We start from the raw sequence: 25,181 nt of genomic DNA on the forward strand, positions 1-25,181 counted from the left end.
TTAATTTACTAAATAGCATTAACAAATTATTAATGATAAATAAAATTATATTAATTTTATTTCATTATTATTTTCTGTTTAGAACGGATAAATTCAGCCACATCCTTCTATAAATAGAAATACTATTGATATGACTACACCTTAAAATAAGATGCCAGTACTTATAGAAACTAAAATGGAAAATAGATGCCTCACCCACACGTTTGCTCCTTGTCATATCATTAATGCCCAGAGTTTCAACCTTCTTAATTCCAAGCAACTTCTAAATCTCTCTCTGTAAGCCTATGCCCAATTTTCAGTTATTAATTCTTACCTCTCCATGTGGCTTGTCAACCAAACCTTTTCTTGGATGAAATAATTCCAATTTATTCTCTCCTAGATCAAATTATCTCCCCTCCTAAGATCTACCATCCATTCTTTTTCACAACCTCAGCATCCTCTCTCTTCTTTCACTTTCAGTCCGAGACCAGCTTCACCATATCTTGCTTACTAATAAACACCATAAAATTTTGATCTTTTCAGCACCCTCTATGAATTGCAGCACCTACCACGTAATCCTCACTCATACTGTCTACAAGCAAATCCTCCTCTCTGGCCTATTCCTTTACTTTCAAATTCCAGTTTCATTCTTGCCATGTTCTCTTTATTTGTTAGGCATACCTACTACTATGGTGTTTTACTTGCACCAAGCCTGTTACGGCTTTCTCAGTCAAATTCAAAACCCTGTCTGCACTTTTAAGAAAGATGAGGCAAGAGTTTTAGGTCTTGCTGTTCTACTGTTATACACCAACCCCTTCCATTCCCAAAGACTATTACTTAATCCTTTTTACTTTATGTTTTATTTTCCTTTTCTCCACTATTCCACTTGGTGCTTCATTTAAATCACCCCCTTAGAACAACTCTTGTTATGTCGTCTGGAAGTCTGTTTTCAGTCTCCTAAACTCTTCCCAGAGCAGCACCATGCTGTTTGGGATGCAGACTGCCCTGAGCCTCCACAGAAGCCGAACCAAGCCAGAGAAGCGAGACTGCTCAGTCCTGTAGTGCAGAGCAGCCCTCCGTGGAGCTCTCCTGTATCCCAGGGAGGCTCGAATGCAGACCGCTTCGTGGGTGCACTTACCTTCAGCCTCACACCCATCTCTGTAAGGCAAGGGTCCCAGCGTCCTTAACAAGCTGGCTATTTACTGGCAAAAGACTAACCGCTATCTATTCCCTTTCCTAGGCTTAACTGGGCTTAAACAGGGGGGTCAGTTTTTTCACTACAGCGTATTCCCAGCAGCGATGGCGAGATGGCAAAGGCGTTACCTCTGGCAGCAGCAGCGCCTGTGCCAGACCGTGCACCGCTGCGAAACAGCTTCCAAACCCCAGGGGTGGGACAGGAGCAGGCGACTGCTGTTTTGGAGACCTTGAGGGGACGTATCAGGGCACTGCTGGCCATGCCTCAATAGGAAGAAAAGTTTGGGAACACTCCCTTCAACTAACTAGGACCACACAGAAAATAATACCTTCCAGCAGAATTCCAGAACACTGGAAGTAAAATTAAGACACATTTTGTGTAACTGATACCATGCTTAATTCTTGCTTTAATCTTCATAAGGAAGATAGTATTAGAAAAAGATTAAAAATTAGTATGAAGATAAGCATCCTGTAATACTTTCTTCCTAGCAGAAGCCTGAAACTTCCGGTGCATTCTGAAATTTTGTTGTACTTTTAGAATAGGATATATTGCAAATGGAGTTCATTAATAAAAACCTTCTGGTAACGTAGGGAGAATCCAAAATATACTTTTCTGAAATGCATTAGTGACTAGGAAAAAATCATTTGTAGAAAAAAAATCAAAAATTTAAATTATAACAAAATAATTATATACATTATTTACAACAGCAGCCTATGTTTTGTGTCTAGACTGGAAATATGTTACAACTGAGCAGTAGAACTATTTATAAAGCATGGTTGCAACTACTATGTGTATGAAATCTCTAACAATTATAGCAGCAAATCTCCAGGGCAGTTTAAAATCTAAACAGACAAAATACAAATGATAAAATATAAAAGAAGGCAATAAAAAGCAGCATGACAGAATAATAAGGCACTTGAACGGTTAGCCACCAATGCTGTTTTCTTGTTTGTTTGTCTTTTTTTAATGTAATCTTTTTTGTGTGTGTGTTTAAAATGGAAAGTAGGGTGGCTTACAGAATTAGGACACATGAATGCATGAGTGGGTAACGTCTATGGAAACATCTCTAAGCAAAAATAAAGCAGCTATACTTGAAAAAAAATCTGATATCTTCATGAGCCTAGTAAACGCAAAATATGAAATTATTTGTGTGCCAATGACTGTTCATTTTCTCACAGCTGAAATGGCAATTTTCTGTATCATTAGTGACAAGTTCGGCAGCAAGGATCTAAGCACTGCTGCCCTCCTTTATATACAATTGTTTCTAGAAAGTGAATTTTGTATTAATGTAATGTCTGCTTTTAGATGCAACTATTTAATTATTTACACAGAATAAGGCTGTTCATTGATTGCTTCCTACCTCCATCATCACACTTCATTTGACAGAGTGGTTCAAAGAACCGAATTCAAATCAGACTGGAACTAGATGGAGCACCTCTAAATTCAGGGCTTGGGAGAGGCATAAAATGGGGCTTCTATGTATAACTGCCATCTTTGATTCTCTTAAAATAATGAACTTGAAAATTTGATAAACAACTTTAAAAAAATTAGAAGCATATGTTATTCATTGGTATTTTGAACAATGTACAAAAACTGGTGCTAAAAACAGGCAGAGATTAAAAATGCAAAATAAAAAGAAAAACTACAACAGAATGTATAAGGAATATTTCTCAGAGTACAAGTAATACAAAGAGAGCTTTCCTTTACTTCCATCAAAGCAAAAACCATGGACCCAGTGTTCACCTCCATGTCAGAGAAGCAAACTGAAAATTCCCCTTTTCTGGATGGGTTCAAATATGCAGTTCTGCAGAACAGAATACTACTAAGCAAACAGCTATGGCCCAGGAGTGAATATATTGTCACAGCGAAGTGAAAGCACAGATGGGCACACAGAATGACAATTAGCTATACTGGGCCAGGCCCTAAAACAGAGCTCTAGTCAAATACTTACTAAGTGAACTTCAAAAAGGTTGTGTTGTGTTTTTTTGTTTGTTTTTTTTGTTTGTTTGTTGTTTTGTTTTGTTTTGTTTGGGGGGGGTAAAAAAAATAAAATCTGTGTTTTTCTTTTTTTTCAGAATAAGTCGTATATATTCAGTAACTACAATCTCACTAAAGATGAAAGATGTTTGTCTACTGGAAACTAGCGATGACTAGCGATAACTCCTAGAAACTAAATAGGTAAGTTGTTAAATGGCGGATCTTTCTCTGCTAGACAGACTTATGTATATAAGAGCTGAAAAATAAAAGTCCCACCAACGCCAGACCCAACCCTGCCTCCAAAGCTTACAATCAATGCAGCAGAATTGTCATTTGAACTAGAAATTGAATTTTAAAAGATAATCAAATGCAGTTAAAAAAAATATTTTCAGTCAAGTGTTAATTAACTACGTTGCCCAAACTCTCATTTTCAAAGCCACGTACAGGGAATAATCATCATGGAAAAAAAAAAAAACTCTGAAAAATGTGAAGAAAAAAAATTTGCCTTTTCTTTTTGGAGTCGGGGGCAGATAAACAGACAACATAGAGTAAATGAGCATTCTTTTCAAGAATAATATCTACACAAAGTGAAGGCTGCATGGTTCACCAATTCAGGGCCAGAGGCAAGACTATGAACAGAACAAAGACTTGGGACAGAAGAATGGAGGACTCTTCTGTGGCTGACTGGCTGAAGGAAACCTACTTAGTCTGGACTCATGGCAACCTAGGATACAAAAATCCCATAAACAACAGGGCACTTGTGCATGCAACTCCCTGTACACTGCTCTGAAAATTCATTTTGCAGAGATTTTTCTTCCTCTTGACTCTTACACATGCACACACTGCGCTGCGTGTTAGTAGCTTTCATATCCACTTAAATGCTAGAGCCAAGAAACACTGTGCACATTCACCAGCTCTGCTTTTCTGTAAAAGAGGCTGAGAAGTTGGCATCTAGTCCAAAGGGACCATATTACAAAATATTTAAAGAGGGATTGAAAGGCCATGCACCAAAATGCCAAAAACCCAATGAAGCCAAACCTGTTAAAGAATGTGGTTTTGTGCGGTGCAACAAGATAAAAAATAAACATGTGTAAACTTTAACTCTATTTGGCTTAAAAATTCAGGCCTTACTTGACCTACGATATTTTTAAACTAAAGCTCTTATTTTTAGAACAGTTCTGAATTAAACCTTTCAAAAAAAAAAGTGAGAAGTAAAGCTGATACTAATACCTTTGGGGTTAGGCATTTTGGCCATTTTAGTCCTGGCACTTATCCATCAAATTCCAAAAGAAATCAAAAAAAAAAAAAGAAAAATCTACTAAAATATGATTTGGAAGTCCCTGTTGTTCACATTAAATTGATACAACAAAAGATACAAATGCTTAATAAACCTTGTTTTTCATGAACACGCAAACTTCAAAATTTGTCACTCTGGGATTATTTATAGAGACTACTTTCAAAATTGCTTATTACAGTTTATACTCACTTTACAGCCACAGAAAAGTGGAACACGTTGAAAGCACAAAGGTAATTTGTTTTTTAAAGTTTTATAACATTTGTTAAGTCAAAACAAACTACAACAGGGTTTTAGGCTGCATACTTCTTATCCAAAACCTTGCCTGAGTGGGGAAACAGTTTTTAAGCACGCCAGTAAAGATACTCAAGGCACTATACTCACCAGTATGAATCTTCTCATGCCTCTGTAGCAGGTACTTCTGTATGAAACGCATGTCGCACTGACTGCACTGAAATGGTTTTTCACCTTGAACAATATAATTCCACATCCATAAGTTAATAACTACACAGTGTTGTTTCTGATAACTACTTTTGAGGAATATTAAAATCTTTATAAGAAACCAGCATCTGAGCAAATTCCAAAAATACTCTAGTACCAAAAAACATTAGCCTTACTAAGTATATGAACTCCAGAATTGTTTCCATGATCCTAAGAATCACATTGAGACTAGCATGGAAGAGTGATCTGAAATGGCTGTAACATCCTCATGAACAAAATCAATCATGATGCTGGCATAAGACTGCATTCAGGATACTGGCAAGCTATTATAATGGTAAGTACCTTTTTCACTTCTCCGAACCAGAGAGATACCTCATCAGGCAAATAAGCAGCCGGAGCACATTTTACAAAGGGGTCAATTTTGGCACTTAGGCTACAAGTCAACCCATTACTTTCTGATAAAGAAAGAAAAGAAACCTTGTAAACAGTTAGGTCTTCAGTTGATTAAACATATGTTGATTTTTTTTTCCTGGTATTCTTTTGACACTTTGGTGCATGGAATCTCTAAGCTTAGATGCCAAGGTTGCTACAGTCTTAAAAATGAAATCCGCATATAGCTGAAAACATTTTAACATAAGTAAACAACCCTTTATATAGTAGAAAAGACAAATTTGAAGTCAAGCAGTACCTGTATGAATGAAGACATGTCTCTGTAAATGGTAGTTGGTTCTAAAGGCAGCATTGCAATGCTCACAAACATGAGATTTGTGGGTTTTCAGACCAAGTGATCCATCCTCATTTATTGTAAGGATCTATTTTAAAAAGAGTAAAATTTGTTCTCACACTACCCTCTAAAGATGTCTTATTAACTACAAAAAAAAAACAAAAAAACATTTTTTCGATGCAGAAAATTTAAGTATTTCAGGTAAAACAATGCTAATTTCTATAAAGCTACATGTTAGGCTTCTAGCTTACATTTCCAATTGCAGTCCAATCCAACTCGTGTCTCATTGTACGTTAAGAAGTATTTCAACAGGACGGAGGCAAAAGCATCTCACAGAAAATCAACCTAGAGCTTCCCTATTCACAGCTGAGTCATTTTATATGCTACTGTTTACTTTGTCCGTCTGTTGGAAAGGACGCAAAGTAACCAAACCACCTCTGGGCACTGAACCATGGATATTCACATTTTAAAGCAAAAGTGAAAAGTTATGTTCTTTTTTCAAATCATTATTGCAATTTGCAAAGAAACATACAAATTATCCAAGATAGTCATACAAATTACCTACATCTACATAATACCAGCAATCTTGGAGACAACATTATATTTTAAAAACTAAAACCCCAAAGCCAAACAACCAAGAAAATGGGATTATTCTTCTCCCAAGGTTTTCACTCAATAAAATATTGCTCACTCAATATACATGTTAGAGCATCTCCTTGACAAATTCAACTTTCCACACCCAAATGCTTTGATGTCAAAGCAGCTCTTTTAATATAAAGTTGAAAAAATTAATTGAAAAAAAAATTACACCATATCTTATTCAATAAAGCTCATTACAGGTTTGCTCTAATTTGTCAAAAAAAAAAAAAAAAAAAACCACCCACACCCAAACTCTCTATCATCTCTGGCAAGAGCATAAGAAAACCAGTAAACAAATTACATTTCCAGAAGTCTTACTTAACTGAAAACAGAACTACAAAGAAGCGCTTAAATAACCTTAAATAAAACATTTAGTCCCTTGTTATTAAAAAATATAAAATAAAAATCTGCTGGGGAAACACATCTGCATTTTGATTAGCTATGATGTTTAAGGTTTTATGATAATGATAGCGATGAGAAAGGGAGTCAGAATAAATGAAGTATCTCTGCAACAGTAGCAAATACTATAGGATCTACTTAAAACAATTTTTAATTTTGCTGCATTAAAAAATCAGCAAGAGTGAAAGTCTCAGCTAGCAAATTGTTGCGCATTCACTCTGAAGGACAAGCACATTCATACGTTTGTAAGGTTGGTATGTTACAGCTCCAGTAAGTCTCTGATACAGACAACTATAAAAATTAGGTACTGTAACAGCATTCAACTAATGAAACACTAACTGGTTATTTAAAATAAATTGAAATACCTGTTATGATTTTTTTCATATATTGAAATTTTTAGAATAATTGTGCAAACTAACCCTGAGCTCTTCCACTGCATCCATTCATTGCACCATGTCTTAAGTCAAGAAAACTTGGGCAGTTTTCATAATAAAAGTAACAACAGCGCGTGTGTGTGTACATGCATGCATTTGTGTGCTTGTGCATGTGTGTGTGCATGGAAGGGGGAAAAGTAGATAGGATTCATAAGAGCTACTGACTTTTTATGTATATGATGACTAGATTAATAGAACAAAATTTCAAACGTTTTAGTATATTAATTGACTTCCATTTGTAAAAGTCCCAGCTGCTGTATGGATGGAAAAATCAACCCTGTTACTCTGGGAGCACTAACTCAGACTGCAGAAGGCTCTCACCTATGTCAGCCCTTCAGCTTCATCCTGCCATTCTACTCTGACAAGCTTGAAAAAAGGGGAAGAGAGACTGAAAAAGAACCTGTTTAACAATTCTCCTGATCATTTTTCAATCTTTTGTTATCTCAAAAGAATGGCACTGACAGACTGGAAGATAAAAAGGAAGCATGCAAGTATATGTCTGTAGAAAGAGGGACACATGCCTCTCCTACCTTGCAATGTTTCCATGGAAGTGATCTGTGGAGGGGATTCGACCTACATCTCCTTTCTCTATCAAAAGGACAAATACCTTGATGCAAAGGATTTGGAACTTGCTTCCACACCCAATTTGATACAATTTGTCAACTTTCCAAGAATACCACAGTGCTTTGAGGAGGACTGAAGGGTCCCAATCCCAGGATAACAAGCAGGAGTTTTTGGAATTCTTCGTGGTGTTAGGCTGAGTTTTGCTTCAATGCATAAACGGTCTAGGTTCGTTTCAGAGTAGGCTTATTTTAGGGCTTCTGTGTGATGACATATAACCGATTTTTACCTATCAGAGCATCCAGCATATGTTCTATTTTAAATCTGAAGATGGATTTGCAGAGTTGCTATAAGGTATAACACTGCTACCTCATGAGGTGAAATGATTCTGTTTTTATCTGAAGTGGCTCTCAACAGAAGAAAATCTACATTTTCAGACATATAGGGATACATACTCTTCATGAATGGATCTACAATACAATTTTTGAAGTAACAAACCAGCAGCTATCATAAGAATTTTTGATATCAATAAATACATATATGAAGATGATTATGACCACAGGAATATTCCCTACCGGTAGATTATTTTATATATATTAGTAACTTTTTAGAATTTTCCAAACTACCATTTTAGATTTCTTTTTAAAAACTTTTCACTATGCATAAAGCATATAAAATTGTCAGGCTCACAGAAAAGCACAACTATTATTAGACTGATACAGAGTAATGATTTATAGGTTGTCTACAAAGCTACTGACTCATAATTTAAAAAAAATATTTGGAGAGAACTCCCTGGAGAGACAGATGTTAAAATATGTCAAGGGTTCATGTTGCTAAAAAGAGTTCAAAGAAAAACACTGTTATATCAGGTTTTGATTTGGGTCTCTGGTAAACTTCAGAACTGCATCTTTACTGAGCAAACAAACAATTTCCAGCCTAACTACTTCAAATGCTAATGAAATTAGTCATAGTCAACCCAATCTTCAGGTTCTTTTAATCTTGGTTTTGCCAAATCAATGTCTTACTTTTGCTGGTGAACGCTGTTTTCTTTTCTTCTTTTTCTGCAAATCTACTGGCTCTCGTATTTGTTTTTTGTCTCGTTTCTGTTGTTCAGATGCATCAGTAAAGGTAATTTCTTGCTTTACACTGATCTGTTAAGATACCAAGTGCCAGTTTCAGGTAAGGTTCTCACTACAGAAAAGCAATTTTTCAATTTTAGAAGATGACAAACTGCTGAAACAGAAAACCTTTTTCTAAGGGAATTATCTTGTGGCTTCATTCTTTCAGAAATTTAAGTGAAAGGAATAATAAGTATATTAAGTAAAAAGGGCATAGTTAATTTCTACAGTGACATTTTGATGTATCCTTTCATTCATCTCCCAAAGTCTTTTTTCCTTCTGATCTGTGGTGATTTTGAGATCAGTTCTTATATTAAAATCACTTCCATCTGTAAAACCATTCAGCTTTTCACACCTATTTTACTTTAGTCCGTGTACTGTCAATGCAAGATTTAACGGAATAGTTTATTATATATTTAAGACAGAAGTACTTTTAAAGAAAACAAAAATATTGCTAATGATGGGATTTTTTTTTCCAAAAATATTTCTTGACCTATTGTGAACTTTAATGAAGAGCAAGATACTCTTACATTTTTCTAACAGCTGAGCTGCCTGATCTACAGCTAACAGAGTAGTGTTTTAACAACGCTACCTTTCCAAGGATTATTCTTCACAGATAAGGCTATCCGCTTTTAAAGTCCTTGTAATTATCCTTTATGTTTGACAGCTAACAGTGATGGTGTGCTGCTTTACAGACAGACGTTCTGTTTTCAAAAGGAAGTCACCTGCATTCTCTCTGGACAAGATGAGGGAAACTTTCTATTAGATCTCAAGGAGGGACATATTTATGGTCATGTATGAAGTGTCACAGTCCAACCTGCAGCGTGAATGCAATTGCTAAGCGTCCACATAGCTTGAAAACATATAAGAAGATGCTTCCTATATCAAAAGAAACTAAATAGCACTATCAACAGCATAAACAGTATGCAACTTTTCATAACGCTATTTATTCTGGTTTGTAGTTACCCTTGAACATTAAATGTATTTAAAAGAGCACAATTTAACTCGTTAATTCTATGGCAACAGCCTGATTATAAAATATTTATAAAACAGATACTTAAAGATTATACTTAATTGGAAAAATTTGTCCGCAGCCAGAGGCAAATGACATTTTCATAACGAGCATCTATTCATAAATATTTTGATAATCAAAATCCAAACAAGCAATTAATAGATTCTTGCCAGAGTAGGATAAGACTATCAGATCAAGCTCCCTAGTAATTCCTCCAATATTTCACAAAGAAATTGCTTACAGGGACATTAACAGCATACTGCAGCCCTTGAGGAAGTCTATCTTGCGCATCCATGTCATCATCATTTTTTACCGTCTCCTCATGGACCATGAGTTCATCATGTGAAATCATCTCTTGCTGTCGAAGTTCACTTTCCTGTAACACTTCGTCTGTCGCAAGAATTTCTTGGTGCGCCATAGTCCGATCTTGAAGCACTGCCTCTTGCCGATCTCCCGATACTCCGGACTGGTCAGATACTGCACCCATCCCTACCATAGCCCTGGATGACTGCATTTGGTCTATGCCACCACATTTAAGAAATAATCCTCCCAGCTTGTCTTCAATGTTCATTCTTAAGTGCAATAACCTACAAAGAAAGTTTTAATAGTAAACATCTACAATCGGTGCTCTTGCTTCAAGTTTTTACTTAAAAACATTTATAAGACCCCGGCCAGTACTCAGCATACATACATGCACTCCACTCCTAACATCGATATCTGAACAGAAGCGGGGAGTTGGATACCTTGCTTCAACACGAAACGATTCTCCTTTCACACACATGCATGTATACACCAACGAAGACTTTCAAACAAAAGGTTTATAACAAGGTGCCTTCCGATTGCTGGCAAAATCCTAAGATTAAATGAGACCTAACTCCTCCTCCTTATTCTTTCAAAAATTTTTGTTTTCTTCTTCCCCTTTTTCTCTTTTTCTTCTTTGATTGTCTGAGAAACGCCAATGTCATACTGGTCCAGCTCTCCTTATTTCCTTGTTCTTTACATGCTCTTTTGTTACAGCTACCCCAGGGCATGCTACAGCTGCAGGAACATCTTAATATCCCTAAGTGAGAGAAAAGAGAACTTTCTGGCTAAGCGTGCACGTCAACGAAGGACTACAGAGAGGTACAATTTGTTTATGAAAAGGGCAGTCATTTTCACACCCGCTAAGCTGGCGCATTAGTCAGGAAACATTAATTCCAGTCGTGAAGAGCAATACCGGTAGTTACACTGATTCATGATGCACAGATACCAAAGTGGAATATTCCAACAAGTGTCATGGCTTTCTTCACTGTTGTCTAACACAGGGCAGCAGGCTTTTGTGGCTGGCGGTGGCAGCATCTACTTGTCCCCTCCCTGTTTCTCAGGTGATGTGACTTTGCTAGGACAGGACGCAGCCCTCCGGACCTCCCTACACACTGTGGGATGTGTGGCATGGCAGGGCTAAAACTTCTCCTCAGTGTCCTGCATGAGTCCCAGGAGCCAGCCTCCTCTGTGCTAGTCCCCAGGCCCCTAACTCCTACCTGCTGCACAGCGCTCTGGTCCACTGCTCCAGACAGACGCACAGACAGACATCCCTCCTGCACCCCTGCCTCGTCCCACAGCTGGCGGCAATGGTTACACAACAGCACAGGGTGGGAGCACCGCACAGCGGAGCCAGACAGCGCAGGGCAAAGCGCAGACGGGAGCGTATCTTGGGGACTGCTACGCCAGCCCCTTGGATTTTGTCACATTCAGAATCACAATATAAACGGGATGGTGGTGCTTCACCACTCACCAGCTGCAAATTCGCTCCCCGTAAGCGTGCAGCATGGTCAAGTGCTCCTTTTCCATTCCAGTTTCGAGTCGGAGGCTATGCTTCCTTCCAGCCAGCTCTAGCTGACAGCTCACAACCTGAAGACACTGCAACTCTGCCCAGAGCTGGCAGGGCCAGCCCCCTGCAAACCCACTGCCAGCCCCCTGCAAACCCACTGCCAGCCCCCTGCAAACCCACTGCCAGCCCCCTGCAAACCCACTGCCAGCCCAGCAGCCTACCAGCTCGCTGAACGATTGGATCAAACGAGTATACAGCAAATATTTAAATTACTAGTCTTGGTTTGATTGCTTTCCAAAGCGCTTTCTTCACCAGGAAAATCTTCTGAAAATTCTTGATGCATCTTAAACCTTTGTGAAGATTTGTTTGTACCGAACTACAGGGAGCTCACAAAGCACGGAGCAGCCTTTCTGCAGGTGAGATCCTAGCATACTGGGTAGGAACGCAAGCCACCAGAGAACCAGCTGAAAAAGATCTGGAAGTTCTGCTACATTATACTTTGCTTCAAATACTACTATTAGCTCTTAATCTTCTTCCTAAAGTAAAATTCACTCGTTTTTTCTAAAAAAATAAAATTTAAAAATTCCACGTTAACACCTTCTAGTAGCAACTCACATCATACAGCACAGAATTGGAACAACATTTGTTCCCATTCCCTATCAGGAGATGTTCCAAATTTCTGACTGCTTCATTGAAAAGCTGATAGCCAGCATGGGCTGACTTCTCTGAGTTTCAGCTATTTAAGCGGCATGCCAAAGAAAGAAGCTTTTCAGAAAATTACAGGTCTTTTTAATAAGCCTTCTGCTGCTGCAAGTCAGGAGGACACAGTCACCAAACTAAATCTGTTTATATATGACAATGTCATCAACAATTTTAATAATCTCCCTTCCTATGCAAAAAAAAAAAAACATTTTAGAGACCAAAAAAAGCCTGTGATGGAAGCAGAAGAGGAAAAATTCTGTTAAGAGCATTTTTGCTTGTTATCTGTCCTTTTTTGTTCTTCTGCAATTTTAACACAAGGAAGTTTGGAGTCTTTCTCTTGATTTTCAAAGCATCTGTCTTCAAGTACAGACAACTCCTTAATGTCCTTAAAGCGAGCTCAGGTAGTGCTCAGGTAGTGCTGGGTGACAAGCTTACTCCCAGTTAATCCACTTTATAGTAAGAGAATGGGATTTCACATCTTCAAGAGAAAACTGATGTCTGGTATGCCACACAGCCACCTAGAGACATTATATAATCCATGAAGTATTTTGGGAAGGTAACTGGGAAACCATACTGATAGTTTCTCAGCAGTAATACAAACAAAAAAAAACCCTGGCATAGCACAAAGGCTGCATTTTTTCTACCAATGCAGGTCTCCCAGAGAGATCTTGCAACAGACCTTAGTGATCCTAAAAGAAAATAAGGGTGAATTTATCATATGATCAGCGCGGAGGATCCTGTGTCAAGTAAGAAATGCGAGAAGGAACTCAAGTTCTTGAGAATCTGTCTCCCATGGAGTCACTATTTGATAAAGGATGGTGCAAAGGAGCTAAGGTTTCTTAGGTAGGGCATGTTAAATATGTAGAATGAAAGATAGACTCCAAGGAAAATAAGCAGATATATTTATTTGTTTCAGCCTTTATCCCAAGTTTATCCACTCTCAGGATACACCTTACATAGACCATCATCTGCTGTGCTTTTGTTCCATGCTACAGAAACGTGACAGCATAAGCTCAGTGCAGATTCTTTAGAGGAATGGTATGTGCAGGTACTAGGATACAAGAACTCAAGGTGATTTAAGGAAAAAAAACAGTATCAAGTCTGATAACACAGTGGCCCTGATCACTCTGCTCAAACCAGTCACGGAAACGGTTGCTCCACACGGAGCATACTGCCGTCTCACCCTGAAGTTAGGTATGAATTGAGGAAATCCTGGATACAAAGCTATTTCCTGGCAGGAAGATAAGCAGACAAATGAAAATAGAGAGACCGAGTGTTTAAGGCTGCAGAAGAGCTGCTACTCTCGCCAACAGACATGGGCAGACTCACGGCGTGCAGATTCATAGGGGAGCTGGCAAGACAAAGCAGCTACCTGGAAGACAGTTGAGCACTGGATGGCATGTAGTGGTCTCACTAGTGCTCTGAATTGTCAGGGGTAGGGAAACTTTTCGTTCTCACCCTGCCGAGTAGACTTAGCAGAGTCATGCAACTGAAAGCACTCGGTTGTTTTCCAATCATGATCTTGAGTCATATCAGCTGCTGGTACAGTGAGCGTGCTGCTTACTAAATCAGGCTTTCAAACATCTGGCTTTTCAGAGAGAAATAACTAGAACTCATAGTGTATTCTTAGGCTGCGTACTCTTAAGTGATGAAGCACGGTGTAAGCCATATGACATCAGGTACTGCTTGAAAAAGAAGAAATACAAACACAAATAAGCTACTAATTCAAATGAGAAGTATCCCAATTGCCACCATCTCAGTGAAACAAGGGTAATTTGTCATCTGACACCTTTTGGCTCACATAAAAGGAATCCCTATCATTTACATTGAAGATGAGGAGAAGTGTTCTTGGAAGAATGACAGTGTGATAAAGAAAATTTAAGTTAAAAGCATTCAAACCAGCTCACTTTACCAAGCCTGCAATGATTAAATAAATATTTCAAGTGCAAGATGCATCTGTGAGATAAAGATCAACTCATTTTGAGATTATCTTGAGCGAAGTTACAATAACACAAAGCATACAGGAACGTACACAAGTACTTCCCTTGGCATAAAACATTGTTATCCTTATTGCAGAGATATTTTCCATGGAATTGCAGAACTTTCATTAAGCTCCGCCAAATAATCGCGTAATTTTAGCATTTTCTTTGAATATATAGCTCCTCAATACAGCAAGAGAAAAAAAGCCATCCACAAAAGCGTTGAAGTACCCATTTTGCTTGGCAGAGGTTCTCCAAACCTTTACTTTATGCAGAGCATTTCACAAGAGACATCTACAGGCAGAACTTCCTGCACATGCACGCATTTTGGGAAAAAAAAAAAAAGAGGACAGGGAGGGACTGCATAGAAAAGGTCTTATCAGATCATCTCAGCATCTTCTCTCTTCACACAGTGCTCAGCAGCTGCTCGCAGAACATCCACAGCCAGTGAACAACATTGCTCCTTTTCAAAAGCCGCTGCCCTGCCAAAGCCTACGGCAGTCCTTCAGAACTGTTCTTTTCAGTACCCCTGACATCAGTTTTTCCAGAGATCCCTGGTGCAGCAAGCTGGAGAGCTGAGTGGGAAAGACAATATTCCTATCGAAGAAACAGTCATCTAAACCGCATCAGGGTAAATGAGAAGCGTGACAATCTTTCCAATTCAGAATCAAAAATTACAATACAATCAAAAGAAAACATTAATAGGTAAAAAATAAAAATAAAAAGGCTGGTGGGATGGTGGCTGCTCTGCACTGAGGCTGAACAGACCCCCTGAAGGCAGGTGCTACAACTTGTTAGTCACCGGAGTGCCACGCACGCTCCGGCACCTTCCACTTCTTTCCACTTCTTTTTACTCCACCTTCTTCCCTTCTTTTCTGAAGCAAGTAGCAAAGGATTATTTAATGATCAGCAAGCACCTAGAGATACTACTTGGGTTCACCTGTGAAATGAATTTTTATGTGCAGTACTGGATGAAGTTTCTATGGGTAGGATTTAAAAGATTGAGAGATGAAAAAAGTACGTTGGACAATTAAAAACTGATAGACAAGATATAGAAAATCATCTGCATTTAAATATCTATTTGCATAGAGCTAAAGGAGCTACTTTAAAAAAAAAAAAACACTGCAAAAGCATTAAGATGGATTTTTTCTATTTGTAAATAATTTCCCATGAAAGTCTCTGCTGTTCTAAGACTTCTGTATCTTTAAGCAGTAAAAAGCAAGATTTGGTATATATCCCTCTCTCCCTGTACTTCCAAAGCAAACTATAATGAAAGAAGATTGAAGGAGACAAGAAAAGAAATTGGTAAAATTCAATTATTTTTCTGGATTGAACCGTAGCTCCTTCTGAAGGCTTCTAACAAAGACTCGAGAGAGAAATACCACCACGACATACTGACACCGACTCCCTCTGACCTTGTTTTCCCGGGTTCAGCAACCCGAACACAGAGGTCAGCACGCACAACAGCGATCCCAGCGTGCCCATAGCAACTCAACGGTGTCCTGATGAAAGCATCCACCTCCAAGATTCCCATCCCAAAAAGTGAGACAGGGCTCAATTCAAGGTAGAAAGTGTTGTCAGGGTCACCTTACGCTGGAAGTAGCACAATGGCATTACTTATTTCATCATTTTGGGAAGTATGCTTTCACTTAGGGTCAGACAAGGCGAGCTTCCTAATGAACAAAGACCTGAAGCTACCAAACACGCATCTGAGCCCATTCCTGCCACCTCCTTTCTTCCACAACAGCCTGTGGAAGAACAAGCCCAAACAACAAACTGGATAAAGGCTACTAGTGCAAAACGTACATACAAGAAACTTCAGAAACCAGCAATATATGGGAACGCCTAGATGTATTATTGCCTCTTGGAGCTCACCTTTACGGCAGAACTACAATGGTTTGCGCTAAAATGTAAACTTTAATGAATGGAAGGTATATGAATCTACAGAACTCGCTCAGAAGTCAGCCCGGTGCCCAGCCCCTCTCCTGGTGTTCTCGCTGCCTTCGCTGGGTTGAGCAGCGCGACTGTTACCGTGCCACCGCGAGTCACGCTGGACAAAGGGCCACCAGCAAAGCCACCGGCTGTCCTCCTGGTCACAGGGGTAGGCAGGCAGGGAGCACAGGAGACAGGCAAGTGAAGAGGCAGGGAGAAGGGAAAGGGGCCGCTTCTTTCTGCTGCAGGCAGTGCTTAGATTAGAGACAAGTGTATGGGGAAACTGCAGCCCGAGTGCGATGTACACATGCAAATGAACGAGGTACAGCTGCCACGCAGACATACCTACGGGCTATGCTAAATTTAGACGTGCAATGTATATCTATATCCTCAAGGCAGTACAAAAGACACCCGTAATTCTGCAATTCCTAATGCTAAAGAAGAAAGAAATAGCGACACGGCTTAATAGCACATTAAAAACTACACGTGCCTAGTTCACATTTTATGGTTAAGCATTCCTATTAATAAAACTGCCCTCAATGCAGTGCTCTCCAAAAGAAGGAAGAAATTGGAATTCCACAGGTTCCTAATAGCCATTTCAAAACCCTATCAGATCATGAAACATGTTGAGGATTTCCACCTCAGAAAAGATACTTAGCGGCATTATTAAAGTACAGATGCAGTCGAATGGAAAGGGAAACACAGCTAGCTTTCACCATAGGAAAAGTTCAATTCTGAACATACACGTGGAAAGTAAAAAATACTACCCTCGTTAATGGTTCTAAATAAAGAACATTAACTTAGGATCCCTTCTCCCTGCTAAGAAAATAAGACACAACTGAAAGACTTTGAAATTACCACGCAACCATTTGAAAGGATGAATTAAAACGATGACTTGTAAAACAGAAAAAGTGATCAAACATAAATCATTGTGAAAGGGTTCACAGATCATAAAATTAACACATCCTAAAATGTAACACACGATACAAACACTCCTAAGACTTGTTGCACAGCTATTTCCAAACGCCCCGTGTTGCTGAACACGTGCCAGCGCAGGGCCTGATCCCACCCAGACTTACACTCGCGCTGAGCTGTGAATAGTCCTATTACAATCAACAGGATTACTCACCGAAAATCTACTTATTGTGCATAAAATTATCCGTGCATGAAAATCCTTGCCACCTTGCTTACTCTAAATACAGTATTCGATCACGCCCAGCATAACCACGGTCAAACATCAAGCAGGCACATCAAAAGCTCTCCAGACCGTGTCAGCAAAGCCCAGTTCCACTGCAACACCCACAGGGATGTTACCTGTGGAGCAAACATACTTTCCCTATTACAGAAGTCATAGGCAGCATTGCCTTTTATCTAGAGAAAAAGCTGGTTTGCCACTGATTTGGTGGCACTTAATCCTAACCTGCTAGAAAACTGGTAGTTTTGAGAATTTATATCTGGATCTCTACCACTGTGCAGTTAACCCAAAAGAGCAGAATTTCTGCCCTTACATTATGAAACTCAATCCTCAGATCAATTTATACACAGGAAAGAAAGCCCTACACAAAACAAAGGCTAGCCAGCACCTTGTAAGTACTTGTGCTCGTTTATAACTTCATACCAACTTGTTAAAATTTTGTAAAATTGTATATATTGCAAGCATACCTCAAAAGCTGAATTTTTGTAGAGGTATTTCAGAAAATGTATAGTGCCTTTTTTTTTTTTTTTACAGTGCAGTTGTATGACATAGCTGAGCCAACCTAACAGCTAACTGCCATTGAAAAAGACAACTCTGCTCCCTCCTCCTGGGACACGCCACCCTATGTTTTGTGCCTATCCCAATGCTCATACAAATACACAGTCGTTTAAAAGTCCTCCAGCCTGGCAAAAAAAAAAAAAAAAAGTTACTAATTTTCTGCCAGGTTAACTCACTGAGTTGGTGTACTGTAAAGAATCTGTCAGATGCAGCTCGAAATAGCGTGGGAGTGGGTCCTTCCCCATACAGCATTCAGAGGCTAACTGGCTCAGCCCTTCCCGTATAATTTCACCTTGAAAACAAACGGAAAAGGAAAATATGTTGCTTTTTAAAAACTGTGATTTGTTTTTTTTTTTGACAAGCCCTTAAGTTCCTTGGAGAAATTCCTGGGTTTCACCACCCCTCTACTATCCGCAAGTATCTGTGAAGCATCTCTTCTTGTCACTAGCACCATGCTAGTGTTATTTTACAGAAGATGACAACCTGCTGTTGCTATCAGTTACCCTCCTGGCTCAAATGGCAGAGGTCTCTGCATATGTATGTATGTACAACAGCACTTCTGCTGTTTCTTTCCAGATTGATTTTTAAAAATCCTTAAAACATTATACACAACAAGCCCTGGGAGAATACAAGAAGTTGCATGCAAACTTACAGAAGCCAGGGACAGCCACACTTCAGGTACTTTTCATCATCAGGTTCATCATCATTTGCCTCTCTAGCCTATTGGCTTTTTCATATCTTTTCTTCTTTTTAATTAAAAGATTGTTTGTATTTTTCTACAAAGCATCATTTTTTCAGCACACTGGACGAATCTGCTCCATATAAGCAGGTAAAGTAGTGAGAACGTTTATAAAACCCTTGCTCCATTTGCTGTGATGGCTGAAATGTGTGTAAATGAGGCATCGACAGCAGGAAAAGAAAGTCGTGACCACTCAACACTGTCTTGCAAAATAGGGTCCTACCCTTGGTCCTTACAGAGGTCTTCTGCAATTCTACAGCTCACAGAGCTCAGCGGAGAGCCACACCAAACACAAATCTTGATCTAACTCCCAGGCATCAGTTCCCCAACCATAAAATAAGAATGGAGGTATCCATTTCATTTCCCTGAGGCACACTGAAATACTCGTAAGAATAAGCAGCGTTCAATACAGGTCACCACGGTGAACTAATCACTTCGTGGTGCTCTTGTTCCTGCGGCCAACACAGCTCCTGGGGGAAGAAGGTGGCATATGCAAGAGGGACAGGTGAGCCCACGCCAGTGGCTTAGGTAACTAGTGCGAGAAGGCAGACCGGTGGGGTTTAGCCTCCCCTGGGACCGAGGCACTGCTCGGAGGGCACAGCCAGCGTGTTTCCAACTCGTCCAGAAGAGCCGCTTCGGTGGAAAATCACCAGAGGAATCTGGGAGCACAGACACAGGGCTGCCATCAAGAAAAGGTAAGCACAACAGGACGACTGGTTACAACCACGATGTTGTAACAGAGCTTGGCTTCGTTTCTCAGCCGTGCCGCTGCTGTTGGGCAAATCTGTCATCTTGGCACATCACCTTCCCCTCCCTGCGCTGCCACTTCCTCATCACCGCAACGGGGGCACTGACCTACCTAGGATTTGGGTGCGAAGACAGCAGTAGGAGCTGTTCCTGAGGGCCTCACAAACCTCTCCTTCACAAAGAAATATACTCAGTCTGCCTTCCGAGCAGGATTAAGCGGAGCACAGTAAGAGGAGGCATTATGCAATGCGCAGAAAACAAATTACCGAGCAGCTGCTTAGCCAACGAGCACTATGGATCCTGTACATTCAGAAAGGTAGGGGACTCTGCGGGGGTAAACGCTGTGTTCCTGTACCACTAAAGGCCACCAGATAGTATTACTGCTGGATTAGTAACGTAGCAGTGTACTTACACTTAAGATGGTAAACTTACGGTGGCATAGGTGAAGCTCAACGCTGCAATTTTAACGTTTGTGTGCTTGACTTATAGCTAGAAACGTTCTTTTAAGTGCATCGTTTTCTTGCCTGAAATGACTTTACTTCATCTTCTCATTCTTTTCTAAAAGGTCATCCACAGGCATTAAAGGAAAATTATAATTACAGAAAAAATTCAAGCCAATTCCCTAGTAAGTCCACGTAGACTAAATAACATTGAACAACATGCTAATGAAAGTATAATCAAGAAGGTTTTGGTCCCAAAACCTTCAAGTTAACAGGGAAAGCTGTCTCAAGAGAATCTGGAGGACATCCCTCATGTACATACATGACAGCATAAGGAAAACTTTTAGGAAAATACCAACAGTAACCTAAACCACAGGTGAGAAGGACACAAATAACGGACACAAAGCATCTCATGGAGCTCAGACAATATTTATTTCTACATCTTACTTAAGTGGTTGAAGGCATTATTTAAACACTGGCTCTCAGACTGTGAGGGCAAGGAGAATGTTTTGGAATACAGGAACCATTCTCCTAAGCTGCAATTTCAGTTCTAGGATATTGGCATGAGCTAAGTACACATTTTTTCCTTAACTGCATTACAGTAGACTTATTCAGGGGAAGGCTGCATTCTGTGTAATGTCTCAAAAGGACTTGTGAGGGATGCTGCGCTCTCTGTAGCCTGGCTTTCCACACAGCGGCACCAGCAAGGAGCATTTTCTCATTTAACCCTGCTGAGGAGGCTGTGCAATATGCCAGTGTAACTTTATTCTTAATGTATATTTATTGCATTTTGGCTGCTTTTTAACCATACCTTTCACCTGCACACGGAACAGTAACCTCAGAAAATCCAATTAGCCAAGAGCATGAGAGAGTGAATCCCTCCTTTACAGAAAGAGGCACTGTGGGCAGACCAGGCGAATCCTCTGCTCTCTGTATTGTTTTTCAGACACCACAGTGCTACCTTCAGTAGGCATCTTTCAAAGCCATCTGCATGGGACAAAATATCAGACAGAGGCCTCCCGAAAGCTCGGGCACACCTTGGTTGACAGCTCCACTCCTCCCCAAAAAATTCAGGTCCTTTCTGGGACCCATTCCACAAGACTAATAGGCTCAGCAACTACAAGGTACTAAACAAAACATAAAGCATAGACAAAACTAGTTCAAGCTCCAATAAGCTAACCTACCTCGCTTCTGTTAATGTAAACACAAGGCAACACACACAACCCGGTATAAAAAATAAACCCATGTAATAATCCCCAGGGAAAGCAGGAGAGAACCGCAGGTGGCAGTTGCTCATCCTAACACAGGAGACACTTCCACAGGGCAGTCAGACTCCTCCGAGGTGACAGCGGGATCAGAATATGAAAATAGCAAAGAGGCAAAGGTCTCGGTACCACCGGAAGCAGCGCCTCAGTCGGTATGTGCTGGTAGCCCTTCCTTCCCTGTGTAGCACGAGGGAAAAGCGAGCAGCAGAGGATCTTGCTACCATTAGGGAGGCCCCAGACCAGTGGTGAAGGAACATCGATCGTTGTTTTGCAAAGGAGTCAGCCAGTTACGGGGCAGGCACCAAGGCACCAATCTGGGTCCCAGGAATTGGGGACTGTGGCCTAACCCACACCCTGCTTCAACGGCGTAAGGAGAGTACCAGGCATCTTCAGCAGGGGGAAGGAGAGGTGTCAGTACACCAACTGACACACGTCCGTATTTATAGGCAGCAGGAAATCAGCCAGAGGGGAAGCTGTAGAAACAAATTCATAATTGAGGAAAGTGAGCAACAACTAGGGCACTTTCTTAAAAACCCCGGCTGGAACACAAGCAAGTGACAGACCATGTAAAGTTGCCAAGACAACAAAGAAGTTTTGAAGAGCACGCTTCTGTACAGTCCGGACTTTTTTTTCCATGTTGCTGCAACAAATCCATCACCTCCCTCCTGATAACCAACATTTGTGGTCGGACTGAATCAACTAAGAACTATTCCCATCCCGCTTACACCAAATACCAGAACTGTAAGTCAGCCTTTTTTTCAGTCTGGCTGATCCTCACTCCAAAGGAAAAAAAAAAAAAAAAAAAAAGTCAAATCAGGTAACTCCTAAATGCACTGTGCTTCTGCAGCATGTCTGCTTCTCAAGACCAGCCACAACCCCAAAGAAAACTTCCAGGTAATGCCACCTTAGTGCCCCAAAAATTGCATGCGCAGGGAACCTCACTGACTTCTATCACACTCCTGTAATTACTAGGAACAAAAATCTTGAAGGTCCTTGATGCCATTAATTCGCAGGCCAACAATTCAGAGCTGCCATCCCTAGCAGGTCTGAAACTTCTGAGAAGCCCTGGTCAAGCAGTCCCACGGTGAAGCCAAGTCTTAGTAGGATACATTCAATATAATCCCATATTACTGCACGACCAGGAAACCAACCCGTAAAGAAGGAAAATATTCCTACAGGACTTGGGGAAAAGAGAAACCCAGCATGCCCTGTGTTCACGGACTGCTTTCCAGACACTATTTTATTGAGCAACCCTGCTAAGAGGCTCCAGCCCTGCGCCCACTGGTTCCCACTGGGCGACGGCACCAGGAGAAGCCCAAGTCAACTTGTGCCTAACCGCAGATGGAAAAAGAAGAGCTGCCTGACTTACGAGCAAATTTCAGGCACCTGGCACGTGTAAGTACAAGCAATCCCGTGCCTTCTGGACACGCGGCCATACACGCATAATTATCATCACAGCTGTGGGAAGCTCCACGCTGCCCCGTGGCCCAGAAGGAATGCGAGCTGGGGACGACACAAAGGCTCCCTAGGCAGCGAACTGCAGGGTCACGCAAAGGATTGAGAGATTAGGTTTCGTGCCAATTTCCCCTTCTACAGTGCAGTCAACTCCTGCTTGAAGCTTCCTTATATTCGACCCAATACGGAGGACACAGAGCTGAGCAGAGGCTCCTAACAGGCACCAGAAAAGCCCGAGCATGTCTGGTTGGCTTGATCTGCTTTTACCTGTCGGATTAAGAAAACAAGCTCACTGGGTTTGTCTACAAATTGCCATCTAGTCTACGTATTCAAGTGATATATTAAGACAACTGGATGATCATCCTCTGCATGCTCCTTTCCTATAAACATTTTATTCCCTCCCAATCCCTTAATTTCATGTCAAGTATAAATAACCTGTGCTCACAAAAATATATATTTTAAATACATCAGAATTATTTGCTATGAGTCATCTTAAAAGATATTACTGGCAAACTTCATAACCTCTAAAAGGAAAAAGCAAAATTAAAGCCAAGTAGCTTTCCATAACTCCCTTATACCCCCAAACAATCCAAGCTTCCCAGGTCCCCAGCAGACAACCACATAACTTTGCACGTCTTCTTTCTGGCCCACACAAAAACTCAGCAGCGTCTACCTGTCGAGTTCACCAGAGCCAGAGGGAGGTCCTGAGGACAGCAGCCTGATAAAGCTTTCCTTGAGGGATGATGGCAGGCTTCCTCCCATGCAACTTACTCATTTTTGTTCGATGTTGTTGTATTCACACAAAGCACCTTTACATGAGATTTTACCCCCCCCCCCGCCCCCCCAAACAAAGTGGTTATAAGGTCACAAGAGAAGCTGAAAACCAATATTCTACAGGCTCTTCTCGAAGACCTGCAAGTGACCATCATCTCGAACGTAAGTTACACCACACTGTGGTGTCCTCGGGATTGACCAGCTGTCTGCAGTGGTCATCACAAAAATTCTCCTGACCCTAAGACAATTTAATTTCAGATTATTTCAGCAAAAAAGGAGCTGCTTGAGCTCAGCAATCTTTAGTCAAGAACCCCTTTGATAAAAGAAACTTAGGACACAACACGCAAAGACTTTTTACATTTATTTATAGCTCCTGTTGTGTCCAGAACTGCGCAGCGCTACAGATGACCCAACGTAAAAGCCTGACAACTGTCATCCACCTCAGACATATTTCATCTGACAGACCCGCATAACAGCGACCTATGTCAGGACTCACTGTGTATGTGGTCAAAACCAGGGGAGAATCGTATTTCAGGAGGTCAGCAGCAGAGATGGTAATTTGCTTCAGAGCACTTTTATTTGAAAAACTCCAAAATCATCCGCTGCATCTGGAAATGCTGTTATAATGCTTACAGACTAAAACATCATCCACGGACATCAAGCCCAGTGCAATGCACTCATTTCTTGGCTTTCACATCCATTTTGCTCCCTCTTCCTCCCCTTTACGAAACTGAAGAATGTTTGCGACGTAATACTTCAGATTCGGTCGGTGAAAGCCCGGCTAAATAGCTTGCGTCACCAAAGGAAGCCTGCAGAAAGCTGGCGAATGCAGAAATTGTCCGTGTGCTCTGCCCCTTCCCAGGAAACAGCTACAGGTTCCAGCTGCATGCCAGGCAGGCCGCGTGCTGCTGGGGCTGGCAAAACTCTCTCCAGTTTACGCGGAGCATTTCTCATGCTCGGTGACTAAAGCCTTAGGCCAGAGATCATCACAAACAGATGCCAGAAGTGTTTTATGCGTTCACCCATACTTATGCACCCATACTTTTTAGGAATATAACACTAACTTCTTCATTCAAACCTAATCCTGATAAAAGCAAAAAAAAAATTTGACTAATTTTCCAGGCAACCACGTAGAAGTTAAAATTCAGGGAGTGTACAACACATTTGTCTCCCCTTTCTGTCTTAACCACTGCTAGTGAACATATGGCTATGTCAAACCCACCCGGCATCACTATTTGTCATTCCACCTCTTGCACTAAGGTAGCATGACCTGGTCACGACGTTACTGGCACTGTAAATGCTGCTAACAGCGGTTTTTACGTCCATGCTGGGGTACATATGTAGTAAAAGTTTGCACGGACTTTATGGGAAATTATTACAACACCACTAAGATACTTGTTAAACTGTTTATGAATGGGCATCTTTTTAGCTTACGGACACGACTGCAGTTTGAAGTCTTTTGTAAAATTGTTTATCGCTCCCATATCTGAGTTTATTTACACAGATACCACAACAGCTTTATGCAATAGTAGTATCACGTGTTGCATCAAGAAATGATTTTGTTTCGCAGCTATTTCACAGGCACCTTGTGGTATTTTTTTTTGCCATGCTAGAGACCTAGACAGTTTATATTTGATAAGCTGTTCATAAATTATACCCTAGTGCTGTTTGCAGGTTGGAACGTCTTCCCACACAGATTTCATTTTATCATCAGACTGTTTAATTCCGCACTTACAACAACGTCAGCCTAGTCATAAGGAGAGAATCAGACAGTACTGCCTTAGAGTTTTCTGCACAGACGGTGACGAGACG

General features: G+C 40.6%; 1 protein-coding gene across 4 annotated transcripts in view; it reads right to left on the minus strand.

Moving 5' to 3' along the window:
* Positions 1-25,181, minus strand: part of ZNF148 (zinc finger protein 148) — a 40,713-nt gene that overhangs the window by 10,671 nt on the left and 4,861 nt on the right. For 3 of the 4 annotated variants that reach the window (XR_014585729.1, XM_083840646.1, XM_083840647.1), the window contains exons 2-5: positions 10,015-10,360; positions 8,669-8,794; positions 5,575-5,698; positions 4,830-4,913 (exon numbers count right to left, since the gene is read on the minus strand). Coding sequence is in view for 3 of the 4 variants with exons in the window: in XM_083840646.1 (XP_083696772.1) it covers positions 4,830-4,913; positions 5,575-5,698; positions 8,669-8,794; positions 10,015-10,344 (664 nt within the window). In the remaining variant the exon portion in view is untranslated. The remainder of the gene's footprint in view (positions 1-4,829; positions 4,914-5,574; positions 5,699-8,668; positions 8,795-10,014; positions 10,361-25,181) is intronic. The other variant, XM_083840648.1, reaches the window with a different exon arrangement.

This window comes from Anser anser (genome assembly GCF_964211835.1).
Source record: "Anser anser genome assembly, chromosome: 6".
Taxonomy (NCBI): Eukaryota; Metazoa; Chordata; class Aves; order Anseriformes; family Anatidae; genus Anser; species Anser anser.